The 22,756-nt window shown below is 41.8% G+C and overlaps 2 protein-coding genes across 4 annotated transcripts in view; both read left to right on the top strand.

Moving 5' to 3' along the window:
- The first annotated feature begins 459 nt into the window (after positions 1 to 459).
- On the top strand, positions 460 to 16,548 carry wdr91 (WD repeat domain 91). Of its 3 annotated transcripts, XM_057019891.1 has the most exons (18): positions 460 to 691; positions 1,756 to 1,892; positions 3,206 to 3,385; positions 3,465 to 3,671; positions 3,992 to 4,075; positions 4,205 to 4,314; positions 8,336 to 8,507; positions 8,705 to 8,878; positions 9,134 to 9,300; positions 9,380 to 9,434; positions 9,553 to 9,648; positions 11,400 to 11,494; positions 11,831 to 11,984; positions 13,255 to 13,363; positions 13,481 to 13,593; positions 13,684 to 13,791; positions 13,900 to 13,989; positions 16,055 to 16,548. In XM_057019891.1, the coding sequence occupies exons 2-18, from the start codon at positions 1,770 to 1,772 to the stop codon at positions 16,217 to 16,219; spliced, it is 2,202 nt and encodes a 733-aa protein (XP_056875871.1). In that variant the 5' UTR covers positions 460 to 691; positions 1,756 to 1,769; the 3' UTR covers positions 16,220 to 16,548. The 3 variants fall into 3 exon arrangements, 2 of the variants coding, with proteins under 2 accessions (XP_056875871.1, XP_056875872.1); XR_008947802.1 differs by lacking the exons at positions 13,900 to 13,989; positions 16,055 to 16,548 and having other exon boundaries at positions 13,456 to 13,593; XM_057019892.1 differs by lacking the exons at positions 460 to 691; positions 3,992 to 4,075 and having other exon boundaries at positions 3,465 to 3,666.
- Positions 16,549 to 16,926: 378 nt separating this feature from the next.
- Positions 16,927 to 22,756, top strand: part of ccdc82 (coiled-coil domain containing 82) — a 6,862-nt gene continuing 1,032 nt past the window's right edge. The window contains exons 1-2 of the mRNA XM_057019896.1: positions 16,927 to 17,782; positions 21,620 to 22,756. The exon at positions 21,620 to 22,756 is cut by the window's right edge and continues 1,032 nt beyond it. Coding sequence (XP_056875876.1) covers positions 17,249 to 17,782; positions 21,620 to 21,817 — 732 coding nt within the window. The 5' untranslated portion in view covers positions 16,927 to 17,248 and the 3' untranslated portion in view covers positions 21,818 to 22,756. The remainder of the gene's footprint in view (positions 17,783 to 21,619) is intronic.

Consider the following 22,756-nt stretch of genomic DNA (forward strand, 5'->3'; position numbering starts at 1 on the left):
TGAATTGTAAAATCTGCCCATTTTGCATTCTGTGATGAAATGATTTCAACATAAAACATTTTCTTTTAGTTTTTAGTTCTCCTACACTTTACCATATGAAGTAATGTCGACGGGAACTTGATTTTCTTATGCAGGTGGCGCGAAGAGCTGAAGCACCTCAGATGAAAGAAGGGAAAATCAGCAAGTCATCTGGAATTGATTTTTTTTTTTTCTAACAATGTGTCATTTCCTGGGTAGAAAGTAAACGCTAACATTTCAAGTTAGTATTAAAACCTGTTTTTTGCTGAACCAAATTGCTAAACGATGGTTTTATTTGTGTTGTAATTTTTTGTTAAGCTGATTAAAATTGTGTATTTCCAAATATTTCATTTATGTTTTGATGAGCTGGATTTAATTATTGTTATTGATATCCTATGTTGGCCGCCAGGGGGCGGCCGCAGAGTAATTATCACGTGACTGTCACCTGGAGCAGACCGGAAGTAGGGTCGCTTCATGTCGTCGGCAGCGCAGAGCAAACTTGAGCCTCCGTGTGTTCTCTAAAGCATGTGCGAGGAGACCATCGGCTCCTCTCATCAGCTTCAGGAATACTTTCCTTTCACGTTGCTTTGTTGAACACATTTGTTTGACGTCGAAAACCCATTTCTGCTCGAGGAACTGCAGTTAAAAAGGATCCTCTTGGTTGTCCGTCCCGGTACGTAAACGCGGAAGATCCACATTAATGTTATTGGCGCATCTTTGGCCAAATGTTAATGTTAAGCGCAACATCAAAGACCTTAGAAGGTCACACCTTTGAGTTCAGTCCCGAGAACGGATCAAATGTGCGCAGAAACCATTGTCTTATGAGTCATTTCTACTATTTCCGTTTTCTCTTTTGTTAAAACAATTTACTACACTTTAGGGGTTGAATGTCAATTGCTCTTTTGAAGAAAAACACACACTATATATGTTTGTACATATACTATACAGATTGTGAATCAACACTGATACAAATTTTATTGTGATTTGATTCATCATTTGAAATTGGACATGCACAAATTTATCTTTAGATTCTTATATCAAAAAGCAGTTTCTTTTTGTTTGAACTCAATGGTTAGATAAAGCGACAGCAACAGTTCAAGGTATGAGTTTGAACTATACTGTCCATTCTTTGAATTCACTGGGAACCATATTTTATGGTTTATGCACATTATTGACATGAATCTTGGACAATGCTGTTGTGCTCCTGATGTGCCTGTTGGTTGATGCACAAATCTGCATTGTGCATTGATTACATTTGTCATTAATGGTTCTTCTTTTGCTTAAATGTTTTAATTTTGCTTTTGTAAACCAGGGTTTTATTTTTATTTACCTGCCAGCTAAGGTCCCCTGTCTCCACACAGTCAGTGAGATAGTTGTCATATTAATTAAATCTCTCACCATACAGATAAATGTCTTGTATTTTGCAGAGATTGCTTCTGATTATAAATGTGCTAACTGTTCACAGTACAAAATGGAGTTGCTGTGACATTGTTGTTGATTATTGATATATTATTAAAATAGTCACAACATTGTAATAGAAAAGGTAACCAGAGTCACCACAAATGACACAACCTTCAGGTCTGAGTGGCTTTTCTCTGTTTTGATACAATAGCAAACTGTTGTTAAAAGAACTGATGAGAGGTCAAACATTGGGGGAAAAAAACCTGTTGCTGTAAGTTCAGACAGGTTTGAAAAGTCCTGTCTCTGCATTGTTTAGAGTTCCATTTTATATTGCAGGGTCATAGGTCACCATGGGATCAGCTGTGGAGAGAACGGACGAACATGTGAGAGAATATCTTATTTACCGTGGTTTTACAAACACTCTGAGACATCTGGACAGTGAGATCAAAGCAGACAAAGAGAAAGGCTTCAGGGTAAGTTTGTCTCAAAATTCACATGTTCTATTCGGTCCGCTTTCACTTCTTTATCCTGTTCCTCTTCTCCTTGTTCTTCTCATCCTCCTTTGTCTCCATTCTCCTTTCGCAACATTTCACCCTCCTATTTATGACTTTTATTCTAATTATTAGTGTTATACAAAATAAAAGCAGGCTACCGTATTTTCACGACCATAAGGCACACTGTATTAAAAGGCGCAGTCTCAGTTATGGGTGCTATTTCTGTATTTAAAACATACACAAGGCGCACCGTATTATTAGGCGCATGCTAAAACATACAGTAAAAAATGACAACAGAAGTAAAACAGTGAGTTTCGACACATTTATTGAACAAAATATTAATTCTTCCGCCACAAAACCATCAAAGTTTTCATCTTCTGTATCTGAATTAAACAGCTGCGCTATTTCAGTGTCCAACATCCCGAATTCCTCTTCTTAATCATCTGAATCGGACTCACCGACCGGTTCCGGTTCAGCGTTGATTTTGTGAAAGCTCTTACAATACATGAAGATGGTATCATAGCCCATGCATCTGCAATCCACCCGCATATGGTGGCATAACTTGCCCACCGCTGCCTCAGTCTTGTGTTCGCCTTCCGTCATCCAGCGCTCTGTCCGTTTCCGTGGCAGCCGAGAACCATGGTGAACGACGACTTCTCGTGCCCCGTTGTGCGTATCGCCACCGTGCTGGTCCCTTTTTCTCCACTTTGTGGGTCAAAGGGATGTTAAAAGTCAGAGGGCTCTCATCCATGTTGGTGATGTGGCTGGGCGCGGTTATCTTGTCGAGGCAGTAGGTGCGGAAAATGGCCACCCTCTCCTGGTAATCCGCTGGCAGCCGCTGCGCAACAGTTGTCCTCGCGCGTATGGAGAGATGCCGCCTCCTCATAAAGCGAAAACACTAAGATTGCTCGATTGCCATTTTCAGCCGCATATTCGATGGCCTGCAGTTTAAAGTAAGCCTCATTCATACGCGTCTCGCTTGACCAGCGCCATTTTAGGGGATCCTTACGCGTAGGTGTGCCGCTAATCGATTGGTGGAGCGTTTACCGTAGTGCACCCACCAAAGGCGCACAGCAGCTTTTGGAATTCAGTCCACACACAAGGTGCTCCATATTATAAGGCGCACCGTCAATTTTTGAGAAAATCTCAGTGTTTGAGGTGCGCCTTATAGTCGTGAAAATACGGTAATTGCTGTCAAGATCTCAACATCATGTGAGCCTTTTCAATAATTTGTCTTGACCCCAGAAAGAGATTGATGCACAGGATGATGGAATAGTTTTTTCTGTCTGCAGGTAGACAAGATCATTGATCAGTTGCAGCAGTTTGTCCAGAGCTTTGACCTATTTGGCCTGAAGGATTACTGGCTCTACCTGGACAAACGGCTGTTCTCCAGGCTGGAGGACATTTACAGGACCACAGTCAACAAGCTGAGAACCAGCTTGTACAGATACTATGTCGTCAACACAATCCAGGTAACCTCATCAAAAGAATATGTGGTCCTGAAACACTACAACCCTTAGAGATTCTGATTGTATTATTTTGTTTTTCCAGAAAGGTAACCTGGAGAAGACGCAGGAGTTTTTCCAGAAGCAGGCACTGGAGCTGCAGGGTCAAGCTGATTGGCGTGATTGGTTCATCCTGCCATTTATTCCCTCTCCTGAGCAGAACCCTGCTTTCTCACCATACTTCTCCCGGCAGTGGGCCGACACCTTCCTGGTTTCACTGCACAACTTCCTGTCTGTCCTCTTCCAGTGTATGCATATCCTTAAAGGAAGGCCACGATGTAAATGCTTTACAGTTTGACAGTTGTGCTCCAACGTTTGATAAAGTTTAAATACTACAGTAGACTCAGTCAGGAACTAATAACTTAGTTAGCTTTTGCCACCTGCTGTTGGTTATGGAAAATGTTCTTGGTTCATGGGCGTATGTGGGAGATTGTAGGTCGTGTGTTTGGACTGCACGTGCACACTTGAAACGAGTGGTGAAAACCCCAGTGACCAGCTTCTGTAACATACTCCCTTGTGAAGTGTGTGGGGAGCATTTCCCATGAGGCCATGTGGGTTCCTTAACTGATTTCACCTCAGCCTGTCCTGCTGAGTTTTGATGGTGAAGTCCAGAAGATGATGAGTCTGGGAGAAGAGAATGAGCAGCTCTGCCAGCTGGTGGGACAGAGCTCCTTTCTCTGCTGACTAATATTTCATATTCACGTTTCCACAGTAAAATTATTAGCGATGTCTCTATCAGTTGAACGTGTTGTAATAATTCCTCTTTGTCACCTGTTCTCCTTCCAGCTCTTTGCTCTACAGACGGAGAGTCGAGATCCGAAGGACGGGGACGAGGTGGTGCACCACAAGCTGCCGCTCTACATTCAGAACATGGATCGCCTTGGAGACACTGAACTGTGAGATCCTAACATCAATGTCTATCACTGACTGCAACTAAAATTGCTGTCATTTTTTAAAAAGTTTGTCATTTCCAGTATACATTACCATGTTATGATGCTAGATGGAGTTAAAGATGAAATATTTGAAACCCAACAAACAAAAGGACAGAACTGATGGGCGATATAGAAAGTATAGGACCATCTTGATTTAATTTAAAGCTTACCATACATATTTTCTATCCTGATTCATAAAATACATGGATTTAGCTGTAAAATAGGATTTTATAAAATAAATCATATTTGAGCTCAGGCAGCTGGCTAATATATTATTTAAAGTTTGCCAATCAAATTTAATTTTGAATTGTTGTAACTTATTTATTTTGTTTGACAGTGAAATTAGTTTAATTATGAATATTGTTTAGCTCTTTATCTGTTTACTGCTTTTTTCCTCCGGGAATGTGGTGATTCCCCTCATTTCTGACTGAATTGTGTCTAGAGAGTTAGAGTGACGTTGAGTCCTGTGCCAATCTGAACAAACCCTTTACTGTGATGGACTGAAATGTGTTTAGTCATATTAAGTATTTGCTGATTCATATTTTGATTGATTTGTAATTGATCATTTTCAGTATTGAAACAGACTGTGAGAAAGTGAGATTAGACAGTTTAACTGTGTTCATCACATTTTTGAATGATTTGTTGCGCTAAATTTAACTTTTTTCCCTTTTAGCACTTTAACTCTTCCGTATTCTATAAACAGTTTATTATTTTATTCTAACCTGAACTTTTTGAAAGTTTCTAAGTTTCTACAGAGCTTCTTTTTGGATGCAGCCTTCCATCCTAAACACTCTGTTTCTCATCTCCATCTAGTCTCACTATATAAACAGTCCATTAAGTATAAAGTATTTATATTGGATATTTTCTTTTAATATTTTTGTATTTGAGTGTTTCTCTTGTCATTACCCTATTTCATATGCAGCCTGTTGCAGTTTACAATACTTTATAGTTTGTAGTCATTCCCAACATGTTTCACAAAAGCAATATGGTTTTTATACTGGCATCCAATTTAATTCGATTATTCAAACACAACATTTCTAATTTAAGTGGATCCCAGTGATCTATGTAAAATTACGGACATCCAATGGAGTCTTTTTAATAAATCAATAATAAATGTCATTTCTTCTCCCGAGGGTGAACATATATCAACTGCTGTGAGATTAGTGTTTATTTGTCGTGGTTATATTTTGCTTCCCAGGCTCATAAGGAACATTTGCGTGTACATCTGACGGAATACAACTCTGTTGCAGTGATGTATTTGTAGGTTTCTTCAGTAGGAAATGTCCTGATGTCCCAACTATTCCCAAAAGCATCTTCATATCTCCTGATATAGAACATTTTGCTGGTTAGGTATCACTTACAGAACCTTAGAAAAATATACCACTACTGACAGATGCTATATTTGGCTGAATGTAAATGTCCTCACAACAGGGATTCTCTGGATAAGCATACATTGTACAGGGGCATGCAAGAGTTGTGGCACTCCTGCTTAAAGTGTCTGTTATTGTGAAGTGCTCCTGAAGTGGAGGATAAAATCAGCTCCCAAAGAGTGAACAAGAGAAAGCAGCACACTTCAAAAGAATGGAAAACCCAAAGGAGATTTCAGCTAGATCAGACATTCATCAGTCTGTAAGGCTCATGGATTGTTGGAAAGGTCAGGTGATGCAAATGTCAAAGATTTATAAATACCCAGAAGACCTGGGTCCTCAGTTCAGAGTGTGATTAAGACATAAATGTAAATCAACTTAAGATTTGGAAGGCCAAGAAATGATCATATCATTAAGATTGCTAGAAAGACAAGTCATAACCCTGTTTGACAAAGGACCCCAGGAAGATTTCGCTGACTCAGTATTTGTGGTATTCTAAAGTGACGCCTTTGTGGTGAGGATGCTCACTTACTCTACATCCTCATCACAAACTCCCCAAATCTTAGAATTCCCTAAAACAACACCGTGATTTGCCTGATGCATTTTAGAACAAGTCTCAGTCAAGGACTGATGAGGTTAACGTAGAATTCTGGCTGCAGTGAGCAATGTATGTTTCAGTGGGAAAAGGGCACAGAAATTAATGGAAAGAACACCGGTCCGGAGAAGATAGGAGAGGAGAGGCATAGAGCATAGAAATACATACAGAGTGCAGTGCTATGGAGACTGCATCATCTATGCTCCTGTTGCTGCAGTAGGTAAACTGGTGTGGGTCGAGTGTGGGTAGGAGGCAGTCCTTCAGGTGTGCCAGGACTTCATAATGATGGAGGTAAGTGCTACCAGGTGGTAGTCGTTAAGGCACGTCGACTTGGAATGTTTTGGTACTGGAACAATGACTGTGGCCTTGAAGCATGTCGGAACCACCGCATGGGCAAGGGACAGGTTGAAGATGTCTGTAAAAATCCCGGAGAGCTGTTCTGCACATGCTTTGAGCACACATCCAGGGATGCCGTCATGACCAGCAGCCTTGAGTGGTTTGATCCGGCTCAGGGATGTATAGACAGCATTGGAGGAGAGTGTGAGGGGTTGGTGGTCTGTTGACAGTGGGGTCCTGGAGGCAGTTATTAAGCTCATTCAGCCTGGATGCCTTGCCACATATGCCTTATTATGGTACGTGGTGATCTGCTTCGTGGTTGTGATGATGTCTATGGTGGTGGTGATGTGGTCCAGAACAGAGGAGGTGAGATTGTCAATATCAATGGGTGAGCCACAGCTGGCCTGGGGAGTAAACATACTCCAGTCTGTAGGTTGAAACCTATCCTGGAGTACAGAGTCTGCCCCTGCTGGCCACACCTTGATGGTCTGACACGGTTGATGAGCGGTGAGTTCTTGGGGGTGAGGAACACAGAAAGGTGGTCTCATTGTCCTAGGTGTGGGAGGGGTGTTGCCGTATAAGCATCAGCCATGTTTGTGTAAACATGGTCCAGGGTTTTGCTCCCTCTTGTACTGCAGGAAACCTGTTAGTGGAATTTGGGAAGCACTGTTTTTAAGTTTGTGTGGTTGAAATCACCTGCAACGATAAATTCAGCCTCCGGGTGGGTGGTTTGTTGGCTAATGGCCACATGAAGCTCCTTCATTGCGAGTGTGGCATTAGCATCCAGGGGAATGTAAGCTGCAGTTATTATGATGGATGTAAATTCCCGAGGCAGATAAAACGGTCTACATTTAACCATTATAAATTCAAGGTAGGCTGAACAATGTCTCCTAAGAGTAACAGAATCCGTCTACCAGGTCAGTGGTTACAGACAGTGGTTATATTACAAACAAAGCCAATAGTGCGTGGTTTTGTTGTGGCATCACTGATTTTTACAGAGGATTTGCACCGTTATTCATGTAAGTGAGCTCAACTCATGAATCACACTAAGTTGCCAGAAATATAGATCCATTTCCTGTGATGGCCACCCAGTGTCTGCTTGAAGTAGGGATAAAAATAAATTGCAAACTTTTCTTTCCAAATGTATTTTCTTTTTGGATATTTTCTCATGCTAATAATTTGTCATTTTTTGTGTGAGTTGTTTTAAATTTTAAGATACGCCGAGGTTGAAAACTCCCAGCAAATGTTTTATTTATGTTCATTACAAGGGCTGATGAAGAAGGCAGAACTGGCATATAAGATAGTTTAGTCCATTTTGATAGCTAACTTTATTTAGCACAGTAGCAATAAGTAAATTAATATAAAATTCTACAATCTTGTGCTTCATATTAAAAACTAGCATCTTACCAAATGTCCTAATTGGATCGTTTTCTTGATGGAATATTCTGAAAATTTGAAGAATCTTATGTCATATTTGTATTCCAACTTATTTCATTAAGTTAAAAGTCCCTGTGTTTGAAATGTGGGATTTTTCTTTTTTTCTTTAATCTTTAATGATTTAGTTTCAACTGATGCACATTTTTTCCATTTCTTCTCAGTCAGAAGTTTGAATTGTTAGTTTTTCCCTTGGTGCCCCGGTGGTAATGAGACTTCTTTCCTTTTTATTTACCCCCTTTTTGTTTCTTAGGGACTTGGTGACAAGTCAGCGTGCAGTTACTATCACCACAACTCCTTCTAGAAACTTCTTTTCTACATTCCTAACACAAGGCCGGCGCACTCCTGGAAAAACACAGCAGATGAACTGCGGCTCATCTCCAAGCCAGGCAGTTGTAGGCAGAAAAGAGCCAACAACGAACCCAGTGAGAGCCACTTCATTTGGTCCATAGTTATTGGGAAGGTTGACATACATTGTGAACAATCAGGAGCTGAATTGAACATTGCCTGCACCCTATATTATGGGGTATATGCCGGTGGATTGTTGAGTTCATCCTCAATATTGTGAGAACCTACCGAATTTCTTTCCTGCTCTCTTTGTATATCATTTGGTCCTTTGTAGTCAAGAGAACCAGCACAGCTCAAAGAGGTGAAGTCAGTTTGCCAGATATCAGCTGGCGAACCTGCAACCTCCCAGGCACAACAGATGACAATCCAAACTGCACCTTTGAGGCAGAAAAGACTCCAGGACCATGAGAAAGAAAGGAAGGAGCTCTTCTCCAAACCACCATCACAGGTGCCTGAAAGTTTAAGTTTAAAAACGTCATCTTGTTGATATCAGTTTCACATTATTAAAAGTGCTTCCACATCTAAGAACTGATTCTTGGTGAGTCACTTTTATTGATGGAGTATTTAAAGACATTTATAAATAATAATCTTGTTAATGGAAGAATATTATAGGTGTGTGAGCGCAACCAATATGATGAATAAGGCCTTTTCCTTTTTCAAAGAAACTGGCCATTAAGTCCTCTCTTTGCAATAATATCTTCAGAATGCAGAGAAGAAAGGGGAGACAGAGCTTGGGGAGACATCTGGTGAACCCCCCAGCTCATACTTAAGCAGCAGGAACTGGGAAGGGGGTGTCTCCATGGAACAGCCTTTCATCAAACTGAGCCAGGAGGAGTACGGAGAACATCACTCATCAATCATGCACTGCAGGTTCGCTCTCTTCTGTCACATTTAATAAAGATGATCTGACATTAGGCCAACATCTCATCCATTCTCCTCTTTTCTTCAGGGTTGATGGTTCTGGTCGTCGGGTTGCTAGTTTGGATGTCGACGGGGTGATCAAGGTAAATTATTTCATTTTTAAGTTATACACAATGGACTATAATAAAACAGCTTCCCTTTTTTCTTGTTCTGAACAGAATGTACCCAATAAATACAGCCTTAATTCATTTCTCCTCACAGGTGTGGTCATTCAACCCTATAATGCAGACCAAAGCCACCATCATGTCTAAGTCTCCTCTGCTGTCTCTTGAGTGGGCCACCAAGCCAGACAGACTGGTAAAAATGACATACAATCATAAACTTGTATTGTGGAATGATTTGAGCCTTTAGGCTAAATATTATATGAATTATTGGCTTGTCAAGGTGTTAAGTGGATTCTGACCTCAGACCTTCCTGCCCAGTATTAGAGCTGCCATTTTATTAGGTCCACCTTGCTAGTCAAAGGTTGGAGCCCTTTTTGCCTTCAGAACTACCTGAATTCTTCATGACATACACTCAAGAATGCGTTGGAGATTTTGGTCCATGTGACATGAGGGCAATTAAGCAGTTGCTGCAGATCTGTTATGTGAATCTGATGACCACATCCCCAAGGTGATCTACTAGACTGAGATCTGGTGACTTTAGAGGCCACTGGAGTACAGTCATCCCATTGTCCTGGTCCAGAAACCAATTCGAGATGATCTGAGCTGTGTGACAGGGTGCATCATCCTGCTGGAACTAGCCATCAGAAGATGGTCCACTGTGGTCATAAAGGGATGGAGATGGTCAGCAGCAACACTCAGGGAGGCTGCAGCATTTGAACAAGGTACTGAGGGGCCCAAAGAGTGCCAAGAAATATCCCCCACCATTACACCAGCAGCACCAGCCTGAACCCTTGATACCAGGCAGGATGGATCCAGGCTTCTATGTTATTTACACCAAATTCTGAAACAACCATCTGAAGGTTGCATCTGAAATTGACTTATCGGACCAGGAAATGTTTTTCTGTTGTTCTATTGTCCAGTTTTAGTGAGTCTTTCTGAGGTAGCCTCACCTTCCTGTTCTTAGGTGACAGGAGGAGCACCGGTGTGGTGTCCTGCTGCTGTAGCCCAGCTCCTTCAAGGTTCCATGTTGTCTGCCTTCAGAGACGATGTTCTACATTCCTTTGTTGAAACCAATGGATATTTAAGTTAATGTTGCCTTTCTATCATCCAGTCTTCCCAGTCTCCTCTGACCTCTCACATCAACAAGGCACACAACATTTGCCACTCACTGGATATTTCCTCTCTTTTTGGTCATTCTCTGTAAAGCCAAGATATGGTTGTACATCAAAATCCCAATAAATCTGCAACTTCTGAAATACTCAGACCAGCCTGTCTGACACCAACAAACAGCCACCATCAATGTCCCTTGAATCCCCTTTCTTATCCATTCTGATGCTAGTTTGAACTTCAGCAAGTTGTCTTGATCCTAAATGCCTAAATTCATTGAGTTGCGGCATTGCGACAAAAATCCGTTTTTCCCATTTTTGCATTTCATTATAACGTTCAGCCTACAGTGTTAAAGGTGCTAAAGGTGCACCATGTAATCCTGCATGACATACCTCCCATTGACGTTTACATTAGTACAAAATCTTCCAGTTGTTTCTGGACCGATCATTAATGTGTCGAAATTGAAATTTGTTCTGTGCTTTGTTAATGGCACCAAGCTGGCTCCAGCTGTTCAGTGTGTAAATTTATATGTGTATCTGTTAACCCTCACACACACACACACAACCCTCCCCCAACCAGAGACCACAGTGTATTCACAAGGCAGGGGCCCAATGGTTCGAGACGAGGTGCCAACAATTTTAGATGGGAAATAAAATCACCATGTAAAATTGCACAGTGCACCTTTATGCTGTGCAACAGCACCAATGTCTGAGAAGTAGCCAAGTGCAACCGAATAAAATCAAGTCTCCTTTATAACAGCACTGTTACTGTATAAATATAAGGTCTATAAGACAGGATCTATTTATTTATTTATTTACGGTGACTATGTGTTTCCAGTTGCTTCTCGGTAGTGGTGTTGGTACAGTGCGATTGTACGATACAGAAGCCAAGAAAAACCTCTATGAGATGAACATTGATGAGACGCACCCACGGTAAATCAATTTTGCTGGAATGACCTTATATGCTTTGCTTTTATGCAGGAAAAAATGATTAAAAAACTGATTTAAAAAAAACAACAACATTAAAACAAACTGGTTGTTTGCTTAATAATGTCATGAGTACAAGTGAAAGATCTTTAATAACTCTAATAATCTGTAACATTCTTGCACAATATCATTTTGATAACTGGAACATTCAGATGAAAGAAATAGGAACCATTAAAAACAAAAAGCAAATGTATTTAAATTCATGTCAAACTTATTTGATACATTCATGGAATTGTCTTGATAAAAACTTGATAAAGTCACATCTGTTGTATTTCTATACAGCATCCTGTCTCTAGCATGCAGCCCCAGCGGTTCTTCATTTGTCTGTTCAGCTGCAGCTCTCAGTCGATCTGGAAGCTGTGATTCTGTTCCACAAATCTGCATCCCAGCGTCTGGACAGCTGCTCTTATGGGACACCAAGACTGTTAAACAACAGGTACGGTAGTTAGCCTGTCATGTAGTGATTAGTTGTTGTAATATAGCAGGTAGGAACCCTGCAGGAACCTGGAACTCATCACTCAGTGAATCCCAACATCATGAAAAGAGTGGGTTTATTTAAAATATTCTCTTTATTCTACAATCATTTTCTGTCACCAGGTGCATCATACACACAAAAAAACAACTAAAAGGACATTAAAATATTTGTCTCAGACAGCAACATTAACATATACTCTAGTGCCAAAAGGGTTTTTTGGTCTGGCTTCTTCTGAACTTGAGTGACAACCCATTCTTAATCCACCCTCCACAGCTATAACAGCTTCAGTTCTTCTGTGTGTTTAGGAGTTTGTTTTGGGGAATTTTTGACCATTTTTCCAGAATTGCATCTGTTGTTTAAATGCTGATTTTGGACGAGAAGGTCTGGCTCATAGTCTCAACTCTAATTCATACCAAAGGTATTCTGTTGGGATATTAAAGCTCTGTGAAGGCCAGTTGCTTCCACACCAAACTCCCTCCTGGTGTGCAGTACTGTAGGACAGTACAGGGCCGTCCCCAAACTGTTCACACAAAGTTGGGAGCATGGAATTGTCCAAGACGCCGGAAGATTTCTTTACTCAGGAATTTAGGGGCTGAGCCCAACTTCTGAACAATTCCACACCATAATCTCCCGTCACCTAACTTTACATTTGGCACAAAGCAGTCAGTCAAGTGCCGTCTTCCTGGCAACGGCCAAACCCAGACTCCTGCTTTGCACCACTCCATCCAACACCTTAGAAATAAGAGGAGGTTTGCTCGTTTCTATAATTTGAGGATTATGACCCTTAAGCACAAAGTGTTTGATTGGATATACCACACCACATGTGCCATTAGATGTTTTTCTGTCACTGTACTCTATGGGTATGAGTAAATCACTTGAAAAAACACATACACATCTGCAGTACAGTGTAGCATTGATAACATGTCATAACAAGGCTGCTGCTTATTGTTTTCAAAGCAGTGATGTGAGGAATTCCTCTTTAACAGAGTCCTGAACTACACCTTTGCATCCTCTGAAGTTCAGAAACTTGCCTTGCCCTTATATTTGCACCTGTCTGATATAGCTTTTTTTTTTTTTTATCTTTGCCACTGTTGTTTTTTGGGGGGTGGGTCAGGTTCTGCAATGTCCTAGACACAATCTTGATTTAAAGAGCTGCTATATACATAATACTGAATTGAGGTGAAGCTTTCCTCATGTCAGCAGCACACTCATTTCCTTGTCTGTTTGTCAGCTTCAGTTTTCTTTAGAGCCTGAACCAGTAGCAATTAACTGCACAGCTTTCAACCACAATGGAAACTTATTGGTAACTGGAGCAGCTGATGGGATCATCCGACTGTTTGGTATGAGTTTAATGGGCAGATTGATTCATGTTTTGTTTTTTTTATCCATTATATATCTGATTGTCTCCCTAAAATATGAAACGATTAATAAGTGAAAATGGTAAACATGTCCGGCAGACATGCAACAGTATGAGAGTGCTATGAGTTGGAAAGCTCATGATGGGGAAGTTTACAGTGTGGAGTTCAGCTATGATGAAAACACCGTCTTCAGTATCGGAGAAGATGGCAAGGTGGGTGTCTGGCAGTAAACACACCATCTTTTTTTGAAGAATTAAACAATCGTAATAGAGTTGAGATGAAGTATTTTTACCCCCTCACAGTTTATCCAGTGGAACATTCATCGGTGCGGGGTGAAACAGTCAGAGCAGTCTCTAGCTCAGGATGCTACTGGACCCTTCATCCTGTCAGGATACAGTGGCTATAAACAGGTGAGTCTTGCACATTTAAATTCTTCACAATTCTATAGAACTGAATCAGATTTTGTTTGAAAAAGTTACATCCATTTTAATAATACTGTGTCATATGTCTTTATTCAGGTTCAGGTTCCTCGAGGTCGACTCTTTGCCTTTGATTCTGAAGGGCAACATGTTCTGATGTGTTCCAGCAGTGGGGGGCTAATTCAACGAGTAAATATGTCAACTTTACCATCTCTCTCATCTCAGTCCAGTCAAACCTCTTTTGTTCTTGGTTCGCACTTTATTTGTATCCCTTATGTGTTTTTTTTCTTAATCATCTTTGTTGTGTTCTGTTAATTGAATTGAAATCTAAGTTAAATGTAACTATAACATATAACAACAATGTCCCTGCTTGGCGTATAACATAACCTTCTTAACAGTTGGTCCTCTCATTCCACATAGTTCACATTACATAATCATCAAATATTTTCAGTGGGTGACACGCAGGGAATTTTCCCTTTTTGCTTCTTTCCTCAATGGAGTAAATATATATATATATATGTAAATGTGTGTGTGTGTGTGTGTGTGTGTGTGTGTGTGTGTGTGTATATATATATATATATACAGTATATATTACTGCTCAAATAAATTAGAGGAACACTTCGAAAACACATCAGATCTAAATGGGGGGGGGGGTGACCTTGAATATCTTTCCTGATAAAAAGTAGGTGATGTATTAGTAACAAAATGATGCCACATAATTTGATAGAAATGAAAATGATCAGGGGGGGGGAATCAAAGACGCCCCAAAAATGAAAGTGAAAAAATGATGCAGCAGACTGGTCCATTTTGCCAAAATGTCATTGTAACAACTTAAAATGATTCTCAGTAGTTTGTGTGGCCCCCACGTGCTTGTGCGCATGCCTGACAACGTCGGGGCATGCTCCTAATGAGACGATGAATGGTGTCCTGGGGGATCTCCTCCCAGATCTGGACCAGGGCATTACTGAGCTCCTGGACAGTCTGAGGATCAACCTGGTGGCGCCGCATGGACCTAAACATAATGTCCCAGAGGTGTTCTATTGGGTTTAGGTCAGGTGAACATGGGAGCCAGTCAATGGTATGAATCCTTCATCCTCCAGGAACTGCCTGCATACTCTGGCTAGCCACATGAGGTCGGGCATTGTTGTAGACCAGGAGGAACCCAGGTCCCACTGCACCAGCGTAGGTTCTGACAGTGGGTCCAAGGATTTTACCCCAATACCTAATAGCAGTCAGGGTGCCATTATCTAACCTGTAGAGGTCTGTGCGTCCTTCCAGGGATATGCCTCCCCAGACCATCACTGACCTACCACCAAACCGGTCATGCTGAATGATGTTGCAGGCATCATAACGTTCTCCACGGCATCTCCAGAACCCTTCACGTCTGTCACATGTGCTAAGGTTGAACCTGCTCTCAGCGGTGAAGAGCACAGGGCGCCAGTGGCGTAGTTGCCAATTCTGGTGGTCTATGGCAAATGCCAATCGAGCTCTACGGTGCCGGGCAGTGAGCACAGGGCACACTACAGGACGTCGGGCCCTCAGGCCACCCTCATGGAGCCTGTTTCTGATTGTTTGGTCAGAAACATTCACACCAGTGGCCTGCTGGAGGTCATTTTGTAGGGCTCTGGCAGTGCTCATCCGGTTCCTCCTTGCACAAAGGAGCAGATACCAATCCTACTGAGAGTTTAAGGACCTTCTATGGCCCTGTCCAGCTCTCCTGGAGTAACTACCTGTCTCCTGGAATCTCGTCCATGCTCTTGAGACTGTGCTGGGGAGACAGCAAACCTTCTTGCAACGGCACGTATTGATGTACCATCCTGGAGGAGATGGACTACTTGTGCAACCTCTGTAGCGATCAGGTACCGCACCATGCTATCAACAGAGATGTTGATCCAAGCCAAATGAATAACTACAGCAGTAGAAAGTCAGTCAGTAAAAAAATCAGCCAAAAGAGATCAGGAGGGAAAAAGGTATCAGTGGCCTCAACCTGGAAAGCCATTCCTGTTTTGGGGGCCATCTCATTGTTGCCCCTTGTTGTTGATTTCAGGAACAACAAAGGAGCAGAAACTGATTAACAACCCCCGCTGCTACTTTACTGACCAGCTCAATATCCCAGAAGTTTGACTCATAGGTTGCTATACTCTGATTAAAAAGTGTTCCTCTATTTTTTATGTATGTATGTATAATTTTGCCGTATCTGTATTTTGTGTTGTAATATTTTCTTTTAAACCTTCATTTCACCTCCTTCTTCCAGCTTACCAGTGGGGAACCAGCACTGGAAGGTGTGCTGTCATTAGGCGGTCACAAAGCACCAGTGGTCACTGTTGATTGGTGCTCAGCTGTGGACTGTGGCACCTGCCTGACAGCCTCCATGGACGGGAAGGTCAAACTGAGTACACTATTAGCACAGAACTCCTGACAGAAGACATTGGAGGGGTCACGTTGTGATTGTAGAACCATGAATGCAGGTTAATCATATTGTATTCTACCCTAATGGCCAGTACACAAGTTAAAAAGTTCATCCACCAGTCATAAAAGTGCCGTCTACCCTCTTACTTCCTCTTATTTCAACAACTATTAAATAAACAGCTTAAGCACTTTATCCTTGTGTATGTGTTTTTAAGGAAGATATGCAACAGTGACATTAACCCAGTAAACTGCTGTGACAGTCACCTGTGTGGAAAAAAGTGATGAATGTCAAATGTTTTATTATGTAAACATTTGAATTAAAGCCATAGAAAAAATGCATTCTTGATTGACTATTTTCCTAAAATTTACACAGGATTTATATTTCCTGCTAAATTTCAGTGTTGACTTTCTTGTTTAAGATGCTGCTTATTAGCTAAACTGCTATTAAACGTGCCTTAAAATACCATCTGTTACTCTTTTTCCAGTTGTAAAACCTTTAAGCCCCATCTTTTTTACTTGTCTTACCGTTGTGATGAATTGACAGCTACTATCATTGAGGCAAGCTTTGTAAGGCAGTAAAAATTTCAGACTATTGTGTATAATTTATTTTATTTGTGTTAATTATTTTTAGTATAATAGGAGTGCATTGTGTTTTCATTCAGTTATTTATTTTGATCTATTTGCCTCTCCACCACAAGGGGGACCCAAAAATCAAGTACTTTCTTGACGCTTTCAACGAAGAAGAAGAAGGCAAAGCAACAATAATAACAAAGCTGTTTGCAGACTCCATCTCCACTCTTCGGTTGCAGCTCATAAATATTGTGCATTGTCTCTATAAAACACTTCTACGGACAGAGACCAAAATTAAGTGAGGCAAAGTTGATAAGGACGCACATTATTTCTTTAAAACGGAACTCTTATGTTTAGACGCACAGACGCTAGCTCGAACTAGCCATACCGTTAGCTAGTTTACATTACACCCGGTTTTCTTTTCCCTGTCTCTGTTGAATGTCACCGGGCTCCGCTCCTGCGTTCAGCCATGGAGAGTTTGTACAAGCGGAAAATGTTCGCGTCGATGCGGAAAACCAAAGTAGATGCGTCGAAAAAGCGGCAGATAGGCTTGCCTGCCTCCATCCTGGATGACAGCGATGAAGGCTCATTCTCCTCCTCCTCCTCCTCCGGATCCTTATCCGACTTTGAAAGCTCACCGGAGGAGGACAGCGAGCAGGAGGATCGTGATCACAGCGATTCCGGCGCCACTTCCAGCGACGACAGTCGCTTGGTAAAACGCAGGAAGCGCTCGTTCTTAGCGGACGGTGACAGCTCCTCGTCCTACAGTCCCGGAGAAGATGAGGGCGACGACGACGACGATGAATTGAGCCAGGCCAAGACGCTGGTGCACCCGAGAAAGCGGAGCCGGCTGCAGCGACAGGATGAGTCGGATTCGGACCATGCGGAGGAGAAGAGGAAAGAGAAAGCAAAGAGGCGACAGAGACACAATAAGCTGCTGGCGCTGTCCCGGAGGATGAAAGGCCGCGTTCCGAACCGGAGGAGGCGGAGGCGCCTGAAGCAGGTACCGCCGCGAAACTTAGCAACTTCCCCGTGTTTAGCTAAAACATTTGACAGAAATATAAAATTCTCGAAAAAATAGTCCTCAACCTTCCTACAATGTTAACCAAACTGCCAGGCCTCCTTAACCCAGCTCAACTATTAATATACATAATTAAATATTCGCCTTTTGGTCATATACTTAAAGTATAAACACGTCTTTTATTTTTTTTAGTAAAACTACAATTCTTGGTCTTTTTGCTACTCTACTAATCCCTTTAAAAGTGCTTAGTTAATAAGTTGGGAAAGACAATATATATGGTAGTTGACAGGAAGATTTTCCTTCCATAAAAATTTCTTGGCTTTAGAACATGTATTGTTACGCAGACGTTTGACCTCTTATCTCAGATGATTCTCCAGTTCTAAACTAAGTGGTGGGAATCCCACAGTTAGATGCTGTACTGGTTTAGCCAACACTTCCATTGGGGGGAATTTTCATTATCTTGGCCATCATGTGATGTTGGATGTAAACAATGGTGAATTTTTCTGGGGAGGGTTCCCAGGACAGCAACTGCTGTCTTAAGCCTCCTCCTGTTCACTGATGGGTTTCCAGTTAATTAAAGATGACTTATTTTATTCTTCTTTTCAAACCACCTTTCTTTGCCAAGAACATTAACATTGGTGTCTATAAATGAGCATCCCATATCTTTCATGTCTAAACATTTGGATAATACCCAGCTTGTGTTGTAGAGGAGGATGGGAGTCAAACAGAGAGGTCTGTGCATTCTCTTTCTGTACACTTGAATGTTGAGGCTTCAGTCAGATTCAGTGTGTACTGCACAGTCCAGAAAGGCCAAAAGGTTTTTCCCTGTATATATTGGCCACCATAGGAGACACCATGGTGCCTGAGTCTGTGTGGCTTCATTTCATTACTTGAGTCAGTTGGTTTTCTCTAGCAGATAAACCAACCAACTCATAACTTCAACCACACCCTAGATCTAGTTCTGACTTATGGTGTTGAGGTAGAACATGTGTCAGTGTTCCCTCAGAACCCACTCCTGTCAGACCATTCTTTGATCACTTTTACATTTCTGATTAAGGATTCTTCTATGCTCAGAGCACAGTCTTACTATAGCAGATGCCTTTCAGATAATGCTGTAGCTAAGTTTAAGGAAGTGATCCCCGTGCTAATCCCAGGACCACCGCGTGTTTCCCCAAGGATAAATCATTATAGTCTTAGCCCTGCTGAGGTTGACTCTATTGCTGAAGGTACAGCAACCTCACTGAGAATCACGCTTGATTCTGTTGCCCCCCTGAAAAAGAAAATAGTAAATCAGAGGAGGTGTGCCCTCTGGTATAATTTACAAAAAGGCCCTTCGCAAGGCTAGAACAGCTTATTTTTCTTCCTTTATTGAGGAAAATAAGAGCAACCCCAGGTTTCTTTTCAGCACTGTGGCCAAATTAACTAAGAGTCACAGTGTTTTAGATCCACCTATCCCTTCTTCCCTTAGTGGTGAAGACTTCATGAGCTTCTTCACTGATAAAGTTCTAGCTATCAGAGAGAAAGCTAACCAGGCCATCCCAACAACTGGACCATCACCAGATGTGTTGACTGTGGGAACATACAGGGTCTCCAACGAGCCCTTAAACTCCTTCAGCCCTATATATTTTTCTGAGGCGTCATCGCTAATTCAGAAATCCAAGACCACCACGTGTCTTTTAGATCCCATCCCAACACACCTGTTGAAGGATGTTTTACCAGTGATAGGCAGTTCTATCCTGGACCAGATCAATGGTTCTTTAGTGACAGGTTATGTACCCCGGTCCTACAAGGTGGCAGTGATTAAGCCGTTGCTTAAAAAACCATCACTGGATCCTGACGTATTAGCAAATTATAGGCCGATATCCAACCTTCCTTTTATCTCTAAAGTTCTTGAGAAGGTGGTGGTGACTCAGTTACTGGAGCACCTGCAGAGGAAGAGCCTGTTTGAGATGTTTCAGTCAGGCTTTAGAGCTCATCACAGCACAGAAACGGCACTTCTTAAAGTTACTAATGATCTTCTCATAGCTTCAGATCATGGACTGGTCTCTATGCTGGTTCTGCTGGATCTCAGTGCTGCTTTTGATACAGCTGATCACAGCATCATGTTACATAGACTGGAACATGTAATTGGGATTAAAGGGACAGCACTAGACTGGTTTAGATCATATTTATCTGATAGATACCAGTTTGCTCATGTCCATGGTGTTCCCTCCTCATACAGTAGGGTGAGCCATGGAGTTCCTCAAGGTTCTGTACTTGGACCAATCCTCTTCACCTTGTACATGCTTCCCTTAGGGAACATTATTCTGCAGCATAAATTTTCATTGTTATGCTGATGACACTCAGCTTTATTTATCCATGAAACCAGAGGATACAAAGAAGTTAGTGAAGCTCCAGACCTGTCTTAAAGACATAAAGTCCTGGATGTCTTCAAATTTCCTCCTCCTTAACCCAGGAAAAACTGAGGTCATGGTGTTTGGTCCTGAACCTCTCAGGGATAGATTAGATCATATGATCACTCTAGATGGTATCTCATTAACATCTAGTCTCTCTGTGAGGAATCTAGGAGTAACTTTTGATCAAAATCTCTCCTTCAACTCACACATTAAATTAGTCTCTAGAAGTGCCTTTTTTCACCTGAGGAACATCACAAAGATTAGGAAGCTACTGACGCGGCATGATGCTGAAAAGTGAATTCATGCTTTTGTTACTTCTAGGCTGGACTATTGTAATTCTTTATTATCAGGGTGTCCAAACAATTCTTTAAGAAGCCTCCAGCTGATCCAAAATGCTGCAGCCAGAGTTCTGACAGGTATTGACAAAAGCGATCACATAACTCCTGTAATGGCGTCTCTTCATTGGCTGCCTGTTAAATTTAGAATAATTTTTAAAACCCTTCTTTTGACCTACAAGGTCCTCAGAGGCCTAGCTCCATCCTACCTGGAGGAGCTAGTGACACCTTACCAGCCCAATAGACCGCTCCGCTCTCAGAATGCTGGTCGACTTGTGGTTCCCAGAGTTTCTAGGAGTAGAACGGGGGGCCGAGCATTTAGCTACCAGGCCCCCATGCTATGGAACCAGCTCCCTGTCCAGGTACGGGAGGCTGACTCCATCGCTACTTTTAAGATCAGACTTAAAACCTACCTCTTTGACAAAGCTTATTGTTACTAATTCTGTAGTTCCAGTTACTATCATAGACAGACAAATTATCATACTTAGGGGGTCGTCTAATCGTTAGATCACATCTTAGCTGTGCTGTTATAGGCCAAGGCTGCCAGGGTCCGGAAACATGATCACCTGACAGGCCTCTGTCACCCCACTGGGTCATGGTCTCCTCTCTCCTCTCCTCTCTCTCCTCTCCTCTCTCTCCTCTCCTCTCCTCTCCTCTCCTCTCCTCTCCTCTCCTCTCCTCTCCTCGAGTTTTTCCTTGCCACTGTTGCTTGTCTGGGGTTAGGCCCTGGGATTCTGGAAAGCACCTTGAAACAATTTTGATTGTATCAGACGCTATATAAAGATTGATTTGATTTGTATAGGTTTTCTCTGGTAAGACAGAGACTGAGCAGAGTGCAATTATGATCTAGGAATAGTTTATTTTGAATTCAGGATTCATGATCCATGTTTCCATCTGTGTCCATGCACACATTGTCTTCAACCTGGATGGCCGAGAACACTCATCTACATCTTACACAGGAAGGTCTATTACATAAACAAAACTGTGTGATACAATTAGGGATAAAATCACTCATGCATTAATAACATTATTTGGCCTTGCCAACATCTTTCTTGAGGGAATAAAATTAATGTCGCTTTTCTTTTCAGGGCACAAGTGATGAGTCCAAAGATCCAGAGGATGAGGCTGGTGGTTGTGAAGATGGGGAAAGCAAGAAAGATCTTCCACAAGGAGAAGAACATGAAGGTCAAGAAAAAGAAGAGGAGAAGCATGATAGCAAAGTGGAGACAGCAGAGGAGCAGGAGCAGCAAGAAGAGGAGGAGGCAGAGGCAAAGAGGAAAAAGTAAAGTGACACCATGAGCTTACAGCGGTTTGGAAAGGATGAACTAAAGTTTTGGGAAAATGTGGAATAACAAACCTGCTGGGATATACAGTTGAAGCTACATGATTTCTGCAGCACAGAAATGCTGTGTGGAGGTGTATGGAGTGGGAGTTAACGATGCTGTGGCACCAATGATCCAAGGTGGCTCAAGGTGCACTGATAGAGGGTATTCTGTACACAGGGCTGAGCAAGTTTGACCTCTGTTTGGCATTTCAATGTCATTGGACAATTAGAAGAATCTTCTGCATGTGTACGTTGCTGCATATGATGCAAAAATAATGATCTGCTTATAGTCATTTAACAACAAAGGCAGCAGAGGGTTTCATGTTGGCTGTTCATGTTTAGGATGATGTGGAGCTCCATTGGTCTGGATCTGGCACAGTGCTTATCATTTTTAAAAATAGGCAATTCATGATGACAAAACCTGCATGTGTCAATACATGCTTACCTGTAAACATCTATAGTGCTCATCTATGGTTGTGTCTGGACTCATTTGAGCGCAAACAAGTGTGAGGCTGGGAAGGGTTTTGAGGGGGGCATTTGGGTCTTGTGTGAGTGCAACCTCAATAATCTGTTATAATAATAATATTTCAGTGTTTGTTGCAAGATACAGTAGAGCTGGTTCATGGCTTAACCTCATAATGGTGGAAGTGTCTATTTTTGTGGTTCCCGCATTTAAAATGAGAAATTTCAGCACATTTTCACCCATTGTGTGTTGAGGCTATAATGCTAGAAGAGCATTATAGTCTCAAAGTTAAGGTATTTAATGTCAGCAATATGTCTATCTGACACTTGGAAGTCCAGGAAAGAAGTACCCCGACCATAATTAGGCTTTTGAACCTTATAGTGTACGCCATTTTATGCTTTAGCTGCAGCTTGTACAGTATAATCATCAAAATCTTAT

This window comes from Takifugu flavidus, chromosome 20 (genome assembly GCF_003711565.1).
Source record: "Takifugu flavidus isolate HTHZ2018 chromosome 20, ASM371156v2, whole genome shotgun sequence".
Classification (NCBI taxonomy): domain Eukaryota; kingdom Metazoa; phylum Chordata; class Actinopteri; order Tetraodontiformes; family Tetraodontidae; genus Takifugu; species Takifugu flavidus.